We start from the raw sequence: 22,778 nt of genomic DNA, 5'->3' as shown, positions 1-22,778 counted from the left end.
GAGCTGAAGGCACTGGGGTGGGGGAGAGCTGAAGGCACTGGGGAAACGGAGCTGATGGCACTGGGGGAACTGATGCACTTGGGCTGATCGCACACCGCAAGGGTGTTGGGGACTGATGGCAGGGGGTCTGATGAGTTTTTATAAAGGAAAACAGTCTATTAATTATTTTTTTCTTATTAGATTACTCGATTAATCTTAAAAAAATAATCAATAGAATACTCGATTACTGAAATAATCGTTTACTGCAGCCCTAACCTCATCCACTCGATCGCTCTGCATCAATTTCTTCTAACTTTACTGAACAGGACCTGCCCAAGGACCTGCGATGTGTGCGATAACGTCACCGCGCTCTTCCACGTGGTGACATCATCACGCATATCACAGGCCCTTTGACAGGTCCTGTTCAGTGAAGATAGAAGAAGCTGCTGCAGCGCGATCAAGTAGATCAGGTGAGTTTTTTGTTTTGGGGATTTTAACCCCTGGTGCTAGTGCAATGTGGCATACCCCTATGTTTGTAAATTCTACCAGGATAACCTGGCGTGGAGAGGTGACTTTTTTAAAAGTCACACATTAGAAATTAGTCTTGAACGGCTGTTTTAATCTGAAATCCAGACCTACTTTTCACTCTACTTGTAAAAGTGGCGAGAATCACCAAATGTGACAAAATTTGACCAAAAATATGGACCAAAGGTCTCATGCAGGTAGGCTGGCCAGATGCCTGGCTTCAGGCAGGACAGTCTGGTTTCCTGGCACCCTGTCCGCCATCCAACACTGGGCCTGGACGGACGTTTGGGTGTCCTCCTTTTTAGTGGCTCCATGCTCAGACAGTGATCTTCAGGAACAAAATGACTGACTGAGGCTTCTCTCACCCCCAGTCAGTCACTAGAGCCAGCGGACATGTCACTCTGTGACTGACTGAGGGGGAGAAAAACACTCCAGTACATTTTTTAAAATCTTTGCAGCCTATGAGAGGTGTGGCTTAGGCCTCATGCACACGACCGTTGTGTGCATCCGCGGCCGTTGTTCCATTTTTTGTTTTTTTCCGCGGACCCATTGACTTTCAATGGGTCCGTGGAAAAATCGGAAAATGCACCGTTTGGCATCCGCGTCCGTGATCCGTGTTTCCAGTCCGTGAAAAAAATAGGACCTGTCCTATTTTTTTCACGGACAACGGTTCACTGACCCATTCAAGTCAATGGGTCCGTGAAAAATCACGGATGCACACAAGATTTTCATCCGCATCCGTGATCCGTGATCCGTGTCCGTTTTTTCCTATCATTTCAAAGGCAAACTTGACTTAGATTTTTTTTTCATTTTTCATGTCCGTGGATCCTCCAAAAATCAAGGAAGACCCACGGAAGAAAAAACGGACACGGATCACGGAACAACGGAAACCGTTTTTGCGGACCGCAAAAAAAAAACGTCCGTGTGCATGAAGCCTTAGCAGATTCAGGGGTGTGGGTTTGCGGGATTGGGGAAATGGACTATAATGTCTTAATAATGGCTTATTGGGGTGAAGCAATTGGCCACCCTACACGCAGGCATCGCTTGCGACATTTTTAAGCCACAAAGCGGGCGTAGCAGACTTCATAAATGACCTCCACAATGCATATTTTACATGCAAATTTTCCATGGGGAAATTGACCTTCAGTGTGGATTTTGAAATCTGCAGCACTGCAATTTTTAATGTGGATTTTCAGTGCAGATTTCACCCTTTGCAAAGCCAAGGGTGAGATTTGAGGAAAAATCCACTTTAAAATACAATCCACAAGTAACACACATGGATTTTGCTTTGGATTTGAAGCGGAAAAACAGGGAAAATCATGTGAAAAAATCCTTGCAGAAAATCTGTGTAAACGGAACTGCTGTAGGCATGTAACCTTAATGTAGTGCAGGGCACGTTCGGCAGTTTTGTGGTGCAAACTGAACCAGAATTCTGGCACATAATGCCCCCATTTGCAGTGTATTTCAGGCACACAAGTGGGGAGATTTATCAAAACTGGTGTAAAGTAGAACTGGCTTAGTTGCCCATAGCAACCAATCAGATTCCACCTTTCATTTTTTCAGAGCTCCTTTGGAACATGAAAGGTGGAATCTGACTGGTTGCTATGTGCAACTACGCCAGTTTTACTTTACACTACTTTTGATAAATCTCTTCCATAATACGGTAACATAAGGATTTCAGGTGCCACCCTGCCGGCTCTGTGCACACAGCTATTACTTGAGCATGAAGCCTAATACACTGTGTACAATCTATTATAAGACGCATCAATGGTTAATTTTTTGGATTTATAGTGCATTGTTATGGGGGATGCAAAATGCACTCATGTCAGATGTATAGCATAGCAGCATATATACAAGCCCTTAAAGGGATTTTCAGGGCTTTAATATTGATAGCCATCTGAAGAAGGAAGGGAGGCTATGCTCCGTACCACCACCCATCAGCTTCTTTCAGAGTAGTTCCAGGGCCAGAAGTCGGTGCCAGAACTACAGTACACAGCAGCTCTGTCCTTTGCTGGTTTCTGCAGCACTGCTCCCACTGTAGTGAATGGGGGGCCGCACTGCAATAAGCAGCTCCATCCAATAGACAATGAATGGAGCTGGTTTCTGCAGCGTTGCTTCTACTGAAGGGACTAGGGACAGCACTGCAGTAAGCATCTCTGTCCACTACACAATGAATGGAGCTGGTTTCTGCAGCACTGCTCCCATTGAAGTAACTGGGGACAGCACTGCTGTTAGCAGCTATGTCTACTACACAATGAATGAAACTGTGTAGTTCCAGCACTGGAGCTACTCTGAAAAATCTGATGAGCAGGGGAGCTGAGTGTTGGACCTGATTAGACACTGATGGCCTATCCTAAGTATTAAAATCCCAGAAAACCCCTTTAAAGCTTTCTACAGTATATACAGTATATACAATCAATCATAGAACCTGCCTAACGTTCTATAAAGAAGGCTGAGATCAGCTTTAATATGCATGCATAAGATTAACCAATAAAATGCCAGGAAGAAAAATCTGTACAAAATGTTAAAATAACATCATATCCTTCACAATTGGAGCCAAAATGCCATACAGACCATTCACTTTTTTCTTAACCTTCAGGGGCTGATGATTTATTGATTTAGTTGTCAATGCACATAATTCTAACATCCTATAGTTGTTATATTACAGATGTGGCAGTGGTCAATAGTAAATTAAAATTTACAGGGTGTACAGTGTGGGGAGGGGGGTAAGAACTGTGGGTCTGGTTATCAACATTTACTCTTTGCAGTTCTATTTTACAAGGGGTACATCACACAGCTTTCCAAGAAACGGATATCAGAAAAAGCAGAATAGAATGTTTAACAGGACAACTCAAGATAATATATTTACTTCTCATTTCTCTTATTTTTATGTAGGGGAGGGGGTACTCTTAAAGGTTCCAGCCAAATAAAAAAGGGTTGCAGTTGGGATACATATGATGTAAAATAGAACAGAGCTTATACTCATGGATCCCCAGCTGCTGCTGTTCCGATGGTTCCTGGGTTCCTACTGCATACCATTTCATGCTGACATCCCGACACAGCAGGAAATGGCTGTGAATGCTGCTCAGCCAATCACTGTCTTCAATGATAACCCACTTAAGTCAGCGATTGGCTGAGAGCTATTCCCAGCCACTTCCTGCTGTGCTGAAAAGTCAGCAGGAAGTGGAGCACAGTGGGGACCTGGGCACCATCAAAGCTGCAATGGCGGATTGGTCGGTATAAGCCTGTGATGGCTAACCTCCGGCACTCCAGCTGTGGTTAAACTACGACTCCCAAGATGCCCCCTTGCTTGGGAAATCTACTGCCATATAACTGCTTATATAGAGTGGCATTTGTTTGAACGTTCTAGTTGAAGGCAATCCATGGCTCTAGATCAATATATTGTTGTGTCAGACGGAATTATTTGCATGATTGATGACTGCACCCAAGTAGGTACCACTGACTTTATGGAAGAGGCTCAACATAAAATGGGATTTGATATTTGTGGTTTACAAGCTCCCGAGCCTCGAAGATAATGGTGTTATATCTCAAATCATTCAGTAAAGCACTACAAAACAAAAGTATATTTACAAAGGATTACGTCTGAAGAGACTCTGCAGAACAGAATTATGTGCACTCCAACTTTGTTTGCTGAAAGGGAAAAACGAAAAAGACCCCAGAGGTTTAGAGAGTGAAGAAGGGGGAACAGTGCCCACCCAATATATCCACAAATAACGCCCCTGAGAAATAACTCGGCACAAGCTCCCGAGTACAATGGCAGAATAACAGAAGAAAATGGAGCCAAAAATGCCAGATGATAAGTAATATAAGTGTAGACTTTTATTATGTAACAAAACACAAGTAAAAATGCAATTACATGCATATGATGCCGGGGGACAAGGGACAAAAAGGAACAGGGAAGGAAAAAACGGCGCCACCCTGGGAGGAACACACTGGTCAAAAATACGTAAATGTAGAGGATCAAATGGGGATGTGTATGGTAAGATAACCTACCCTAAGATCACATGCATGTACATGATAAATGGTGAGTCACTGATCAACTGCAAAAAAAACGAAATAATAAAAATAAAATGAGTAAAAACAAGCAGCTATGGTGGATAGCCACACTGAATACAGACCTGGAACTCAGTAAACATCCAGGAAAGGAAAAATCAAAAAGGTGAACATGCAGGAGGGACTCACCAAGAGTAGACCAGAAGTGTAGCAACCAGGGTGGCGCTACCCTGGTTGCTACACTTCTGGTCTACTCTTGGTGAGTCCCTCCTGCATGTTCACCTTTTTGATTTTTCCTTTCCTGGATGTTTACTGACTTCCAGGTCTGTATTCAGTGTGGCTATCCACCATAGCTGCTTGTTTTTACTCATTTTATTTTTATTATTTCGTTTTTTTTGCAGTTGATCAGTGACTCACCATTTATCATGTACATGCATGTGATCTTAGGGTAGGTTATCTTACCATACACATCCCCATTTGATCCTCTACATTTACGTATTTTTGACCAGTGTGTTCCTCCCAGGGTGGCGCCGTTTTTTCCTTCCCTGTTCCTTTTTGTCCCTTGTCCCCCGGCATCATATGCATGTAATTGCATTTTTACTTGTGTTTTGTTACATAATAAAAGTCTACACTTATATTACTTATCATCTGGCATTTTTGTTTGCTGAAAGCCTAGGATTAAGCTTGGTCAAGTGACATAAATAATGGTTTGGTGTAAAGTCCGACTAGCTTAGAACTTCTCTGTGACTTTAGGCAGAGGGTGGGCAGAGTACAACTCCACTGATTGCCTCTTGTGATCCTGCTTGTTGTCCCATAACTCCTCCTCCGGTTCATATGTACCTTTCAGGATAGCGATTCTATCAGACAGGCTCTTGTTGTATGGGTACAGGAGGTAGTTGTAGAAGACTGAAGCCAAAATTCCACCAGTAAGAGGTCCAATCCAGAATACCTGAGGAAATCATGGAAATAAGTCATTTAGTCTCTCAATACACTTAATTTATGACCTATTGGGTTTTCCATCTTTGCTCTACTCTTATTTGTTGCCTCAGTTTGTGTTTTTCCCTAATTGTAGGCTTTATATGTGTTTCAAGTCATTATATCCTTTACTTAGACTTGTGGAGGTCTCTTGTTTTAAGTGTCTCTCATATACTTTATAAAAAATAATAAAGGGTATGTCCAACTTTGAGCCCAGTTTTACAGTTTTTTTATTGCTGTAAACTATCAAAAGAGTTCAGTATTTACTATCCTTTACACCACAAATTGCTATACGGTAAATGATAGTTCAAATCTACATCAGCTCATAGAACGTAAAATCAATGTAAATTAAATAAGGACCGGGGCAATTTTTGTTTTTGCCCTTTTGTTTTTTCTTTGCCTCCTTCCTGGAGCCATAACTTTTTAGATTTTCCATTCACATAGCCATATGAAGGCTTATTTTTGCCAGGCAGGTTGTATTTTTTAATGGTACCATATAATTAACCATAACTTATGTTGGAAAATGGGGAAAAGAAATCCTCGTGGGATGAAATTGAAAAAAGAATGTAATTCTGTAATTTTTCTTAATTTTTGGTTTTAATGGTGTTCACTGTGCACCAAAATCTACATGACAAACTATTCGGTGTGTCAGTAGGATCATGGCAATATCAAATTTATATAATTTTTTATGTCTTACTACTTAAAAAAAAAAAAAAAACCTTTGAAATGTTTTTTTTTCATTGCCATATTTTTTGTAACTTTTTTTATTTCCATCTACTGAGGTGTTTAGAGGCTTGTTTTTTTGTGGGGCGAACTGTAGTTTTTATAGGTACCATTTTGGGGTATATACGACTTATTGATCACTTTTTATTCTTTTTTTTTTTATCAACAAATTAGAATTTTTTTTTTTTTTTTCTGTCACGGCATTCACCATGCATGATATATGTTAATTTTTTGTTTTATCTTGGTGCTTTTTTAAAACCTTTTTTTCACTGTAATTTTTAGGCTCCTTGGGGGACTTGAATATGCAATCTTCTGAATGCTTGTACCATAGACTGCAATAGAATACTATTGAAGTCTATCAGATTTTGACAGGCTTCCCATTAAGCACTGTGATAGACAGGGCTTGACAGGCATTTTACTATGGCAGGTCTGTTAGCCTTGACAAGGAACTCGATTGGGTGCCCTGATTAAAGGACAGAGAGCCCCCTCCCTGTGTCTAACTCCTCATCACTACTAACCACTACATTTGAGAGGTTAAATTACCATGATAGGAGTTATCTCTGATCCCAGTGATTGGTGGTGGATGTTAGCTGCATTACACAGATGGAACCTGCCGAGTGTGGAGCGGGCTCAGCTCGTAAGCCCAATCCAGACATCCTTTACAGGTAAATGATGTACAGTTACTTTATTTTGTCTTAAAGGTTTAATAAGAAGCTAGACACATTGGGCCAGATTTATCATTAGCTCAAGTCAGAATAATGGAGTGAAAAAGTCGCCCAAAAATGCGCAAATGCTAAAACTGCGCACAAATTTGCGACTTTTTTCTGCTCTGCACTATGCTCACCAGTTTTCTGAAAGTGGGCGTGTTTTCTTATGTAAATGAATCTCTAGACAGATTTACTATTGGGACTATTTAAAAAGTCGCAAAAAAATGCACAATTTCACTCCAGTGAGGACCATGCTTATCTTATGAGACTTTTTAATAGAACATGCGACTTTTTCGTAAAAATGTGCGACTTTTTTGTAAAGATGTGCGACTTTTATAAAGCTGCTTACTGACGGATAAACTGCTACCGTCAAACCACATTTATTACAGTCTTAAAGGGCCGATCATAAATCTGACTTGGCTAAAACTGACTTTAGCCATATGTGAAAGTGGAGTGAGCTGTCAGAGTAATGATAAATCTGGCCCATAGTCATTTTACTCATTCTTTGTAAAAAATTAACCCCATAGGTAAAATACACATCTAACTATACTATATACTAAACAAATCTACTTTATATCCAAGGGAAGAAGAAAAAAAAAAGAATTCTTCCCGGATGACAAATACATTACAAAACCAATGAAAAGAGCTGAAATAACTTAAAGTTCTAATTACAGAAAAACAATTATTACTCAGTTTATAAACCACTGCTGTAGGTCTGAGTAACTTTAAAGGATAACTGTCATATTTTTTTTATTTGCTAGTTTATTAGAGCTAGGCATGTATACCTGAGTTAGTCTGTCAATGATTGCCAAAAGATCTGTAATTACCTTATAATAACAGCTTTCATTAATGTCTCCTGTCCCTTTCCACTGCTCCCTAAAAAGACCATTGCTAGGGCTCATCTGTCTCCGGCTCGGAAGACAGAGGGGCGGTCCTTCACACTGCATGCCTGCATTAGGCGGCTTCAGAGTGAGGAGGCGTGTCTTTCAGTAATCCAATCTGATTGGCTGGCAGGAAGCTGCTGGCTACAGCAAGTGTGTATGGGAAGTAAGGGAAGGCAGTTTTGGCATCAGAGAACTGGCAGAGGAGCCATCTTGAGAAGATGTGTGCAGACATCCCAACCTGCAAAAACTCATTTCAGGGAGGTTTTCTTTTTTGTTCTTTCACAAACTTTTTATTACATTTTCCAGACATATGCAGTATCTGCACACTTTGCTCTATGGTGTGGAGGACTGGGCTCATTATGCCCCATTCCCTGCCCCCAAATTATCATATTTATATATATGATTAAAGGGGTTCTGTCACCACCTATAAGCCCTGTGAGCTAAACATATTCTCATGTCCAGGGCAGCATTCTGATTTCTAAGGTGGCCTTATAAAAGCTATTTGGGGCTTTATTCTGCGGAAAAACAGGTTTTACTAACCTGTCAATCATTGAATTAAGGTGCCCAAGCAGGGGAGGTCTGTGGATGCATGGTGCCCGGCCGCACGCATCGCCGTTCGTGCCCAGCGCCACCTTCTACTCCTCAGTGCCGCCTCTCCCTCCCTCCTCCCGCTTTGAGATCCCGCGCGTGCGCACAGGCTCAGCCTGATGTGCCGTTGCGGACTGCTGGCACCGGCTTCTTCTTGCACTGTGCGCCCGCGCCGAGAAGGGGGCACTGCTACCGGTTGCCGGAAAGGTTTATTGCGAGTAAACTAGAGATGGGAAATTCGGATCTTTCACATGAATCGGTTAATTTGAATCAGTTCATTCAAATGAACCGATTCATGAATCGAATCTTCGGTTCATTCGCTGAGCTGACAAGAAGCAAGTGAACTGAAGCTTAGGTTGCGCAATGCGCATGCGCGGATGCTTCCAATCACTTGCTGACTCGCTGAGTCGGCTCTTGGTCTGAGTCAGGAAGTTTATTCTTTAAAACCCTGTGTGTAATTATCCCACTGTATGAAAAAAAAACAAGCATCCAGGGGGGTGAATTTAACACTGGGGTAAATAATATAATTAAAACGGAGAGTAAGGCCTCTTTCACACTTGCGTTGTTGGGATCCGGCATGCACTTCCGTTGCCGGAGGTGCCTGCCGGATCCGGAAAAACGCAAGTGTACTGAAAGCATTTGAAGACGGAACCGTCTTCCAAATGCTTTCAGTGTTACTATGGCACCCAGGACGCTATTAAGGTCCTGGTTGCCATAGTAGTAGTGGGGAGCGGGGGAGCGGTATACTTACAGTCCGTGCGGCTCCCGGGGCGCTCCAGAATGACGTCAGAGCGCCCCATGCGCATGGATGACGTGATCCATGCGATCACGTGATCCATGCGCTTGGGGCGCCCTGACGTCACTCTGGAGCGCCCGGGGAGCCGCACGGACGGTAAGTACACTGCTCCCCCGCTCCCCACTACACTTACCATGGCTGTCAGGACTTTAGCGTCCCGGCAGCCATGGTAACCACTCTGAAAAAGCTAAATGTCGGCTCCGGCAATGCGCCGAAACGACGTTTAGCTTAAGGCCGGATCCGGATCAATGCCTTCCAATGGGCATTAATTCCGGATCCGGCCTTGCGGCAAGTGTTCCGGATTTTTGGCCGGAGCAAAAAGCGCAGCATGCTGCGGTATTTTCTCCGGCCAAAAAACGTTCCGTACCGGAACTGAAGACATCCTGATGCATCCTGAACGGATTTCACTCCATTCAGAATGCATTAGGATAATCCTGATCAGTATTCTTCCGGCATAGAGTCCCGACGACGGAACTCTATGCCGGAAGACAATAACGCAGGTGTGAAAGAGCCCTTAAATGTGTAAATGTATTTTAAAAAAAATACATCTCTCTCAATAGTTATATAGCTACTGAATGAGACAGAAGAAGGGATGCCTTTAACATATATATCTCCTTGAGAAGCCAATTTGACCCTAAAGGGTTAATTCAACCTGTAATCTAAACTGTGTGTCCTGTCACTTCTCTTATCTCTCTGCTCTGCTATCTGACTGAGATAAACCTTTCTGGGAGATATTGTCTCACATGCGGGTGTCAGGGAGCCGCTATCTAATAGCGGGAGACTCCCTGAACCTCCGGGAGAGTTGAGATCCCTGTGTGTGTATAGCAAAATTATAATCAGGGTCGTTGCTAGGGTCTGAAAATATCCAGGCACAAGCCCACTGTACCACGCCCCCATTGCCGGGGGGGGGGGGGGGGGGCTTCACATTAGTCATTAACTCTTTCAGCAGTCCCCCCTTCAGTGAATGGGGGACTGCTGAAACAGGTTAATAACTACTGTGAAGGGCCTAGCCACCTGGGCAACCCCACAGATCATCCCCCCACCCCCCTTTTACTTTAACGCCTTTCATTAGTCTCCCCTTCACAGTAGTTATTAACCCCTTTCATCAGTCCCCCCCTTCACAGTAGTTATTAACCCCTTTCAGCAGTCCCGCCTTCACAGTAGTTATTAACCCCTTTCAACAGCCCCCCCATCAGTGAATGGGGGACTGCTGAAAGGGGTTGATAACTACTGTGAAGGGCCTAGCCGTCTGGGCAACCCCACAGATCATCCCCCACCCCCCTTGTACTTGTTCCGCTACTTTCCTACTGCGCTGGCATGAGTTCAGTCACTTTTGTGGCATCGGTGCGCAATCCCGTCCTGTGGCCCATAATCCCGTGAGACCCGTGACCTCCCTCGGCAGGTCTCGCAGGATTATGCGCCGCAGGACGGGATTGCGCACCGATGCCACCGAAGTGACTGAACTTATGCCGACGCAGCAGGAAAGTATCGGAACAAGTACAAGGGGGGTGGGGGGATGATCTGTGGGGTTGCCCAGGTCTAATTAATATTAAAGGGCCCTGGAATAGCCAAAAAAATGCTACCAGCAATCCAGCATAACATTCGGGGCACTGGACAAAACATCCGGGGCTCAAGCCCCGAATGTTTTGACCTAAGGACGCCCCTGATTATAATGATGCGGTGCTTTGTAACTATATTAATGAGATAACCCTTTAAATCCTTGTTCTCAGCTGTCCGTGTGTGGCTATAGTTTTATTTTAATACATACTGTAGGGAGCACAATCCACAATTAAAATGTTCGGTCTAACACTATGGCTTTTAATCCTATGATCTCATTACTTTAAGGCCTATTGCACACGGACGTTTTTTTTCCCCGTTTACTGGACGTTTTTTGCGTTCCGTATACGGTCTGTATACGGAACCATTCATTTCAATGGGTCCGCAAAAAAAAACGGAATGTACTCCGTATGCATTCCGTTTCCGTATTTCCGTTTTTCCGTTCCGTTTTAACATAGAACATGTCCTATTATTGCCCGCAAATCACAGTCCGTGGCTCCATTCAAGTCAATGGGTCCGCAAAAAAACGGAACACATACGGAAATGCATCCGTATGTCTTCCGTTTCCGTTCCGTTTTTTGCTGAACCATCTATTGAAAATGTTATGCCCAGCCCAATTTTATCTATGTAATTTCTGTATACTGTATATGCCATACGGAAAAACGGAACGGAAAAACGGAACAGAAACGGAAACACAACGGAAACAAAAAACGGAACAACGGATCCGTGAAAAACGGATCGCAAAACACTGAAAAAGCCATACGGTCGTGTGCAATAGGCCTAAGCCTCATGCATACAAACATGTTGAAGGGAATGTGTCATCAAAATAATCTAGTGTTTATATTTTTAAAGAATTTGAAAGAATTTTGGTGGTTTTATTTAATATTCTATGTCAATGTCTATATTTAAAAAACGAAATCCTAAGTTTTCCCCTGGTCCCTAATGATAGGCACTACATCTTGGGCTGTACAGATCACTTTTCAGCAGCCATCTCATTATCATCACAGGCAGGATCACAATGATAGATATCACCATTCACAACATTTGATGGTTAAAGCTTATCTACTTCTTCCTTGTACAATGACCTCTGCACAGGTCACAGAACAGGCCTAGAAAACTCTCCCATAGAAGTCAATGAGGTCCCCTCCCGACCATTGTGTCTATGGCCCCATGGTAGTTTCCGTAAAGCATGTCTCTAAATGCTGTTAAGAACAGCTCAGTCAAGATGGCTGCCCCCATAATCATGTGCTAAAATAAAAAATACATTTGCAATCATAAAATAAAAACAGATTGGAAAAAGGAATATGTGTCACTATCTTGTTTTAAATACCAGAAAAATATCTAGGGTGTCCTAGGATTGTACTATTAATGGCCTATCATCAGGCTCAGCGGGCGTCTGACACCCCGCACCTCTGAAGTGAATGGAAGCAGCACTACGGTAACCACGGTGGATGGAGGTGTATAGGCGTCAAGGAATAAGAACTAGTTTTAGAGTAATGTCTCACCCATTGGTCAGTAAAGATTCCAGTAATGGCTGCAGGGCCGAGGGATCGAGCTGGGTTAATTGAGCATCCATCGAAGTAAATCTGTCAACAGAAACGGACAATTTTAAGGTATAGATGTACAGTAGATAATGGCGGAGATTTATCAAAACTGGTGGGAAGTAGAACTGGCTTAGTTGCCCATAGCAACCAATCAGATTCCACCTTTCATTTTCCAAAAGAGCTTTGAAGAATGAAAGATGGAATCTAATTGGTTGCTATGGGCAACTAAGGGTGAGTTCACACTAGCGTTAAGGGATTCCGTTATGGCTTTCTATTATAACAGGGTTATAACGGAAAATAACGGAATCCATAAGACGGAAGGACAGATCCGTTCTTCTGCCCATAGACTTGTATTATGACGGAATGCAAAACGGAAGCCTTTAAGAGGCATTCCGTTTGCTCTCTGTCCTAATAGAAGTCTATGGGAATCAAAACGGATCCGTCTGGGTCCTGTTATGCAAGACGGAAAACAAAGTACTGTCGACAGGACTGCATAATGTTCTGCATAACGGGACCCAGACGGCTCCATTTTGCTTTCCCATAGACTTCTATTAGGACGGAAAGCAAAGGCGTCCGTTTTGCATTCTGTCTGGGCATTCCGTTATTTTCCGTTATAACCATGTTATAACAGAAAGCCATAACGGAATCCCTAACGCTGATGTGAACCCACCCTAAGCCAGTTTTCCTTTGCATCAATTTTGATAAATCTCCCAAACTAGAATGAGGAGGTCTCTTACTCAGGGCCTCCTTCTCTTTTTCAGATGCACATGTCGTGCCTGTGGAAGCTCGCTGCTATCAGTCGGTGATACGTCATTATCATAATTATATTTCACCTCTTCAGTTCCCATGAAATGACTCAAAATCTGAACCCTATAAAGGGGTTCTCCAGGAATAATTTTTTTTTATCTAATGCCCGTAGCCCGCCTCTCTAAACAGAAGATTCTTACTTATCTGCTCCCCGCCGTGTCCAATGTTCCGTCCCCACAGTGATTACATCCGGTGGTGCATGGGCAATATCACATGCTCTGCTGGAGCCAATAACTGGCTTCAGTGGTGACGTGCTGCATGTTGCCAGTTATTGGCTCTAGCAGAGCATGGGATCATGCCCACGCTCCACCGCATGTAATCACTGTGGGGACTGGACAATGGACACAGCAGAAGCAAACCATTTTAAGTAGGTTCTATAAGATTAGCGCCTCTCTTCTACATAGGCTGTTTCTGGTACTGCATTTTACCACCATTCAGGTGGTCAGACAAAGCCGATATTTTGCAGTCGTTTTTTTATATTTTTTTATGTGGTGTCCAGCAAAATGTAAGTTTATCTAATAATAATAGTAAAAAAGGATGTCTAAAAGACAGCAGATTTGTACCTATGACACTGGTGGACCTGTTACATGTGCACTTGGCAGCTGAAGACATCTGTGTTGGTCCCATGTTCATGTGTGTCCACATTGCTGAGAAAAATTATATTTAATGTATGTAAATGAGCCTCTAGGAGCAACAGGGGCGTTGTCATTACACTTAAAGGCTCTGCTCTCTCTGCAACTGCCGGCTACTCTTCACTTTGATTGACAGGGCCAGGTGTGGTGACGCTTTCACTGCCTGTCCCTGTCAAAGTGGAGAGGGCACAGCAGTTGCAGAGAGAACAGAGCCTCTAAGAGTAAAAGCAACGCCCCCGTTGCTCCTAAGATGCTCATTTACATATAATAAAACATCACTTTTCTCAGCAATGCGAGCACATATGAAGATGGAACCAACACAGATGTCTTCAGCTGCCAAGTGCACATGTAACAGATCCGCCAGTTTTTATAAGTTCTAAAAGATGCTGTTTACCTGAGTTCACACTTCAGTTATTGGATCAGTTATTTCCATCAGTTATTGTGAGCCAAAACCAGGTGCGGGTCAGAAGCCCAGAACAGGTGGAAGTCTTTCCATTACACCTGATCTCTTAGTAGGCTTCACTACTGGTTTTGGCTCACAAAAACTGATGGAAATAACTGAAGTGTGAACTCAGCCTTAGGCCTCCTGCACACGAACGTTGTGTGCACCCGTGGCCGTTGTGCCGTTTTCCGCTTTTTTTCGCGGACCCATTGACTTTCAATGGGTCCGTGGAAAAATCGGAAAATGCACCGTTTTGCAGCCGCATCCGTGTTTCCTGGCCGTGAAAAAAATATGACCTGTCCTATTTTTTTCACGGCCAACGGTTCACGGACCCATTCAAGTCAATGGGTCCGTGAAAGAACACGGATGCACACAAGATTGGCATCCGTGTCCGTGATCCGTGGCCGTAGGTTAGTTTTTATACAGACGGATCCGAAGATCCGTCTGTATAAAAGCTTTTTCAAAGCTGAGTTTTCACTTCGTGAAAACTCAGAACCGACAGTATATTCTAACACAGAAGCGTTCCCATGGTGATGGGGACGCTTCTAGTTAGAATACACTACAAACTTTGTACAAGACTGCCCCCTGCTGCCTGGCAGCACCCGATCTCTTACAGGGGGCCGTGATCAGCACAATTAACCCCTTCAGGTGCAGACCCTCCCCCCCCCTCCCCAGTTTAAATATCATTGGTGGCCAGTGCGGCCCCCCCCCCCCCCAGCCCCCTGTAAGAGATCGGATGCTGCTAGGCAGCAGGGGGCAGTCATGAAAAATGAAAAAACGGTCACGGATCACGGAAAAACGGGACCCGTTTTTGCGGACCGCAAAAAAATACGTTCGTGTGCAGGAGGCCTTAGGCCTCATGCACACGACCGTATTTTTTTGCAGTCCGCAAAACGGATTTCCGTTGTTCCGTGATCCGTGACCGTTTTTTCTTCCGTGGGTCTTCCTTGATTTTTGGAGGATCCACGAACATGAAAAGTGAAAAAAAAAACTAAGTCAAGTTTGCATTGAAAATGATAGGAAAACGGATCATGGACACGGATCACGGACGCGGATGACTATCTAGTGTGCATCCGTGATTTTTCACGGACCCATTGACTTGAATGGGTCCGTGAACCGTTGTCCGTGAAAAAATAGGACAGGTCCTATTTTTTTCACGGACTGGAAAAACGGATCACGGACGCGGAAGCCAAACGGTGCATTTTCCGATTTTTCCACGGACCCATTGAAAGTCAATGGGTCCGCGAAAAAAAAAGGAAAACGGAACAACGGCCGCAGATGCACACAGCGGTCATGTGCATGAGGCCTAAGGCCTCATGCACACGGACGTTTTTTTTGCGGTCCGCAAAAACAGTTTCCGTTGTTCCGTGATCCGTGTCCGTTTTTTCTTCCGTGGGTCTTCCTTGATTTTTGGAGGATCCACGGACATGAAAAATGAAAAAAAAAATCTAAGTCAAGTTTGCCTTTGAAATGATAGGAAAAAACGGACACGGATCACAGACACGGATCACGGACGCGGATGACAATCTTGTGTGCATCCGTGATTTTTCACGGACCCATTGACTTGAATGGGTCCGTGAACCGTTGTCCGTGAAAAAAATAGGACAGGTCGTATTTTTTTCACGGACTGGAAACACGGATCACGGACGTGGATGCCAAACGGTAGATTTTCCGATTTTTCCACGGACCCATTGAAAGTCAATGGGTCCGCATAAAAAAACGGAAAATGGACAACGGTCGTGTGCATGAAGCCTTAAGCCTCATGCACACGACCGTTCAGTTTTTTTGCGGTCCACGGAAGCCGCCCGTGTTGCCTTCAGCAATTTGCAGAACGAAACGGGCGACGGCAATATAAATGCCTATTCTTGTCCGCAAAGCGTGGACAAGAATAGACATGTTATAATTTTTTAGCGGGGCCGTGGAACGGAGCCACGGATGCGGACAGCACACGGAGTGCGGTCCGCATCTTTTGCGGCCCCATTGAAGTGTATTGGTCCAAAACGGCGGCTCGGATGCGGACCCAGACAACGGTCGTGTGCATGAGGCCTTAGTAAAATTTGCTATGATTTCTGAGATACTTCTTTAAGTGCAATACCTACTGAGCTCTCATTTAGGGTCCATTCACACGTCCGTGTGTGTTTTGCGGACCGCACATCGCCGGCACTTAATAGAAAATGATTAAATCTTGTCCGCAATTTCGGACAAGAATAGGACATGTTCTATTTTTTTCGGGAACGGAATTGCGGACCCGGAAGTGCGGATCCGCAATTCCGGATCCGGGCAGCACATCGTGCGGCCCCATACAAAATGAATTAGTCCGCAATTCCGTTCCGCAAAATGCGGAACAGAATTGCGGACGTGTGAATGGAGCCTTACCGTGATAGTGATTACAATAGCCGGACCCAGTACAAAATAAATAGGATGCCTGAATGAACGGGATGAATTCCTTCTGGACAGGTAACAGTGAAGAACCTCTAAGATTACTAAATGTTTACCGAGGAGACAGCGGAATCAAATTCCTCACATTCCCCTCTATTAACCTCTATGTGTAATATTAATGATGTGTGATGTTCTTACAACCACTTCATATTCCTGCCTATAGAATTCATTATACCGTATGTTTTCAAATGGGTTATACAGTATAATTATAAATATAGAAAAAATATCTGCAGCACATCGAATGTAAGTGAAAGAGAGCGCGGTGTCCTTTATTCACCCATATGGCGATGTTTCCTCTTACTGGAAATGTTCTCAAGCTAAAAACACCGCTATATGGGTGAATAAAGGACACCGCGCTCTCTTTCACTTACATTGCATGTGCTGCGCATATGTTTTTCTATTTTTATAACATGGATTGTGGAGACTGCTTTGAATGCTGGCTGTGTGGCCCTGACTTCTGCTGCTGTACTATACACATAAGTAAAGAACGGCAAAAAAAGTTAACAAACTTTTCAATGGATTTCAATGGCCTTTGTCACGAGATAACGCTGTGCCGTGTGTCATCAGAGTCAAGTTTAGCTCGGCTACATCTGTATATACAATCTACAGGGAAACCCATTGTCTTGTATCTTCATACAGGAGATATTTTCTTATAAAAAACACCATGATTCCGCACAATGTTACTATTGGCACTGGTAGTAGTAGTAATAGGTTATAGTAGACATAAAGAGGACCGGTTGGTCACCTCTCCTGACATGACCGTCTTAGTAACGTCTTGCATTCCCCATGTAATAACAACTCTGGAGCATCTAGACCAGGGATCAGCAACCTTCGGCACGCCAGGCTGCTGTGAAACTACAACTCCCAGCATGCACACTTACTTGGCTGTATTTGTAACTCCCAGAGAAGTGACAGGAGGATTCTGGGAGTTGTAGTTTCAGAAAAGCTGCGGTTCCGGAGGTTGCTGATCCCTGGTCTATACTTATGACCCTGTGTTGTGCCATCCCTCTAATATTCTTGCTAGAAGTTCATGAGTAAAGGTACAATTTGGTGTCACCAGTGTGTGTCTGTGTGTGGGAGGATGCCCCCGAACAGTCTGACGCTATCCAATCAGTGCACGCTATCGAATCAGGACACCCCCCCCCCCACCCATCAAACTTTTATTCATAAACTTCTAGCAGGAATAATAGAGGAATGGCACAACATAGAGTCATATGGCATTTTTTTCTTCCAGTATTGGTATTAAGATGATCAAGATGATCCAATCCATATGCGCTATTAAAGGGGTTTTTCACATATTGTTGGCCAAGATATGCCACTACTTTTTAATCGGTGAGGGTCCTCCTTTAGGACCCCCGTGAGAAAGACAATGTGGCTGGCCTAGTTTATTTCTGCTTTCCCTTTGGGCCAGCAGAGATTCACTTGAATGGAGCTGTGCTGCAGTTTCCAGGACAGAGAGTGCAAGGTTAAAGGGGTGCAGAGCTAAACCAGCACTATGCCGTCACGTTACTAGACTAGAAGACCCCTTTAAAGCGGTTGGCTGGGCTTTTAATAAAATTATTAAATGAATTAATAAAAATAATATCCTGAGGATAGTTCATCAATATCCGATCGGCGGGGGTCCGGCACCCGATCAGCTGTATGAGGCGCCCGCAGTGTGCTGCCGTCTCCTTTCTCTCTTCATGTTCACCGACGCTTTGCCGTAGACAGCAGCGGTGAGTAGGAAGAGAGACGGGAGACGGCGCGTGCGCACTCATACAGCTGATCGGCGGGGGTGCCAGGTGTCGGAGCCCCACCGATCTGATATTGATGACCTATCCTGAGGATAGATCATCAATATTAAAAGCCTGGAGAACCTCTTTAAAGGGAACCTGTCAAAAGTATTAGATTTAGTATAACACAGCTCCCCTTTATTATTGACTTTATGACTTCCATGTGCCTTAAAGGGAACCTGTCACCGGGAGTTTGTGTATAGAGCTGAGGACATGGGTTGCTAGATGGCCGCTAGCACATCCGCAATATCCAGTCCCTATAGCTCTGTGTGCTTTTATTGTGTAAAAAAAAAACTGATTTTATACATATGCAAATTAACCTGAGATGAGTCCTGTATGTGAGATGAGTCAGGGACAGGACTCATCTCAGGGTAATTTGCATATGGATCAAATCAGTTTTTTTTTTACACAATAAAAGCACACAGAGCTATGGGGACTGGGTATTGCGGATGTGCTAGCGGCCATCTAGCAACCCATGTCCTCAGCTCTATACACAAAATCCCGGTGACAGGTTCCCTTTAAGGCACATGGATGTCCTAAAGTCAATAATAAAGGGCAGCTGTGTTATACTAAATCTAATACTTTAATACTTACAGTACATTGAACTGGATACTAACCATACCATCAATTTTACTCAGTTTTACCCCACATAAATATGCAGTTGTCATTAGGTAATTGGGGTTATTTTCCCTTTAAAACATATACTTAAGACCATGTAACTGTAAGCATGTATTCTATGGACTGTCAATCATCTTACCCCCAGGAGATGTCCAAGAGTCACAGAAAGCCCAATGGACAAAGCTGGTGACCCTACGTTGTCGGTTCGCCTGCTGTCTGTGGACGCGAAGATGCAGAGGACCAGCTGGAACGTCAGTATCAGTTCCACAACAAGTGCCAGACCCGGGGATCCGGCAGATACCTGCGAGGGGGAAATTGTTAATATATATCTTTCAGACTTGATTAATCGTAACAGTCCCTGACTGCGGTTAGAGGAATAGACTATCATTATAATTAATTGACTCTTCATATAATATACTGCAATTATCCTTTAGGGAGTCATCTGGATAGCTCCAATTATACATTTCCTCTCACATACAAAATTAATCAGCGAGGAACACAAATTCTGTAAATCCTTCATATTTGTTCTGATTAATCACTCATCAATATCATCTGACAGAGCGGCTCCATTACAGGTGGAGGTAACTGCGCAGCCATCCCCCCCTTCTACATACACACCAAACAGGAAGCATATGGTGAAGAACCTATCCATGTAGGAGGCGTCTGAGAACTTCATTCACTGCTGAAGTTTATTTCAAAAGTCTGGAGATGTTATCTGCTGTATCTATCTATCTATCTATCTATCTATCTATCTATCTATCTATCTATCTATCTATCTATCTGTCTGTCTATCTATCTATCTATCTATCTATCTATTTTTCTATCTATCTCCTATCTGTCTATCTATCTATCTATCTATCTCCTATCTATCTATCTATCTATCTATCTATCTATCTATCTATCTCCTATCTATCTATCTATCTATCTATCTATCTATCTATCTATCTATCTATCTACCTATCTATCTCCTATCTATCTATCTATCTATCTATCTCCTATCTATCTATCTATCTATCTATCTATCTATCTATCTATCTATCTATCATCTACAGTACAGACCAAAAGTTTGGACACACCTTCTCATTTAAAGAGTTTTCTTTATTTTCATGACTATGAAAATTGTAGATTCACACTGAAGGCATCAAAACTATGAATTAACACATTTGGAATTATATACATAACAAACAAGTGTGAAACAACTGAAAATATGTCATATTCTAAGTTCTTCAAAGTAGCCACCTTTTGCTTTGATTACTGCTTTGCACACTCTTGGCATTCTCTTGATGAGCTTCAAGAGGTAGTCCCCTGAAATGGTTTTCACTTCACAGGTGTGCCCTGTCAGGTTTAATAAGTGGGATTTCTTGCCTTAGAAATGGGGTTGGGACCATCAGTTGCGTTGAGGAGAAGTTAGGTGGATACACAGCTGATAGTCCTACTGAATAGACTGTTAGAATTTGTATTATGGCAAGAAAAAAGCAGCTAAGTAAAGAATAACGAGTGGCCATCATTACTTTAAGAAATGAAGGTCAGTCAGTCAGCCAAAATTTGGGAAAACTTTGAAAGTAAGGGCTATTTGACCATGAAGGAGAGTGATGGGGTGCTGCGCCAGATGATCTGGCCTCCACAGTCACCGGACCTGAACCCAATCGAGATAGTTTGGTGTGAGCTGGACCGCAGAGTGAAGGCAAAAGGGCCAACAAGTGCTAAGCATCTCTGGGAACTCCTTCAAGACTGTTGGAAGACCATTTCAGGGACTACCTCTTGAAGCTCATCAAGAGAATGCCAAGAGTGTGCAAAGCAGTAATCAAAGCAAAAGGTGGCTACTTTGAAGAACCTAGAATATGACATATTTTCAGTTGTTTCACACTTGTTTGTTATGTATATAATTCCACATGTGTTAATTTATAGTTTTGATGCCTTCATAGTCATGAAAATAAAGAAAACTCTTTGAATGAGAAGGTGTGTCCAAACTTTTGGTCTGTACTCTATCTATCTATCTATCTATCTATCTATCTATCTATCTATCTATCTATCTCTATCTCTATCTATCTATCTATCTATCTATCTCTATCTATCTATCTATCTATCTATCTATCTATCTATCTATCTCCTATCTATCTATCTATCTATCTATCTATCTATCTATCTATCTATCTATCTTCTATCTATCTATCTATCTATCTATCTATCTATCTATCTATCTATCTAATATCTATCTATCTATCTATCTATCTATCTATCTATCTCCTATCTATCTATCTATCTATCTATCTATCTATCGTCTATCTATCTATCTAATATCTATCTATCTATCTATCTATCTATCATTTATCTATCTATTTATTATCTATCTATCTATCTATCTATCTATCTATCTAATATCTATCTATCTATCTATCTATCTCCTATCTATCTATCTATCTATCTATCTATCTATCTATCTATCTATCTATCTATCATCTATCTATCTATCTATCTATCTATCTAATATCTATCTATCTATCTATCTATCTATCTATCTATCTATCTATCTATCTATATATCATTTATCTATCTATTTATTATCTATCATTCACCTATCTATCTATCTATCTATCTATCTATCTATCTATCTATCTATCTATCTATCTATCTATCTATCTAATCTAATCTTGAAGTTGTTTCTTTCCTGCATGCCACCTGTAGGACATCTTATACTGACCATACACATTAGATTAATGTTTCGCTGATACTGATGATCTTCATGGGACTGCTTGACCTTCTAATGTCTATGGTGGTGCCCCGACTTCCCCCAACAGCAGATGTCAGGGGGAAAGAAGGATAAGCAACTTCCAGGGGAGTCCGTGGCTTTTTCCTCTCTCCCCATCCAGGACACATGCACACCCTGCCAAGCTGAGTATGCATGAGTATGGAGGTTGTCAGCCGAATGCATCAAATGTATACTGTATGGTCAGGTTTACAATCAATTTATGAGTGAACTTTAAAATGGTAAAGCAATGCCCAAGATAGCACAGATAACACAGTACCTTCAATCCTGTGTAAAACCAAGAGATATCAGATTGTGCCAGATCACAGTATCAATTGTGCTATATCAGCCATAGCAGAGAGCCCTCCAAAGAGCGGATCATCCATACTGATGATTAGATTGGAAGCTTTTTTACCATTCCACCATATTTATATTTGCATATACAGTACAAAAATGCATATCTGTAGAAAATACATACCTGATTGATGGCCAGGTTTCCACGGATTTCAGGAGGAGCCACCGCATATAAGATACCGGCTCCTGCAATTGCTCCAACAAGCTGGGCAACTATGTAGAACACTGCACGTAGAATAGAGATCTGAGACCCCAACAGGAACGCTACTGTGACAGCTGGATTTATATGGGCCCCACTCACAGGTCCAAATATTTGTACCAAGGTTCCAATGGCCAGGCCAAAAGCTAAAGAGATCTGTAATACAGTAGGGAGAGATGATGGCCAATTGAGGGCAGACCCCAATCCCAAAAATAGAAATATTAAGGTGGCCAAAAATTCTGCAAATACCGCCCGGGCAAATGCTAAGGAGCAAATTTCATTCCTCATTGTGCTCTGAGTAAGAATCGAAGCAGGACAAGGATGTTTGTTCTTTGCCTTGGTCTCTCTGCTATTTTCTTCAGAGGCACTTCAGTGGCATATATATACATCCAGGAAGAGCAGGGAACCATTCCAGAAAGGGCTGTACCCAAGGAACAAGACAGATCTTTAAAAGTTTCCAGTGCACAGGAATCCAGA

General features: G+C 42.8%; 1 protein-coding gene across 2 annotated transcripts; it reads right to left on the bottom strand.

Annotated features, from left to right (window-relative positions):
* Positions 1-1,797: 1,797 nt before the first annotated feature.
* On the bottom strand, positions 1,798-22,778 carry LOC120996218 (aquaporin-5-like). Of its 2 annotated transcripts, none has more exons than XM_040425997.1 (5): positions 22,227-22,778; positions 19,142-19,303; positions 12,254-12,334; positions 5,175-5,467; positions 1,798-4,147 (listed from the first exon to the last, which is right to left on the bottom strand). In XM_040425997.1, exons 1-4 carry the CDS (start codon positions 22,587-22,589, stop codon positions 5,249-5,251), a joined length of 825 nt encoding a protein of 274 aa, XP_040281931.1. In that variant the 5' UTR covers positions 22,590-22,778; the 3' UTR covers positions 1,798-4,147; positions 5,175-5,248. The 2 variants fall into 2 exon arrangements, with proteins under 2 accessions (XP_040281931.1, XP_040281932.1); XM_040425998.1 differs by having other exon boundaries at positions 1,798-4,162; positions 5,190-5,467.

This window comes from Bufo bufo, chromosome 3, assembly GCF_905171765.1.
Source record: "Bufo bufo chromosome 3, aBufBuf1.1, whole genome shotgun sequence".
NCBI classification, from domain to species: domain Eukaryota; kingdom Metazoa; phylum Chordata; class Amphibia; order Anura; family Bufonidae; genus Bufo; species Bufo bufo.
The sequence above is the reverse complement of the archived record's forward strand: the minus strand, read 5'-3'. Positions and strand labels throughout refer to the sequence as shown.

Bases quoted from the DNA above. Each gene is read 5' to 3' on its own strand.
- LOC120996218 (XM_040425997.1), bottom strand. From the start codon at position 22,589: ATGAGGAATGAAATTTGCTCCTTAGCATTTGCCCGGGCGGTATTTGCA. The intron at 12,335-19,141 runs GTAAGATGATTG...TTCTGTTGACAG, and splicing joins CTCTTGGACATCTCCTGGGG to ATTTACTTCGATGGATGCTC. The intron at 5,468-12,253 runs GTGAGACATTAC...TGATTTCCTCAG, and splicing joins GAATCTTTACTGACCAATGG to GTATTCTGGATTGGACCTCT.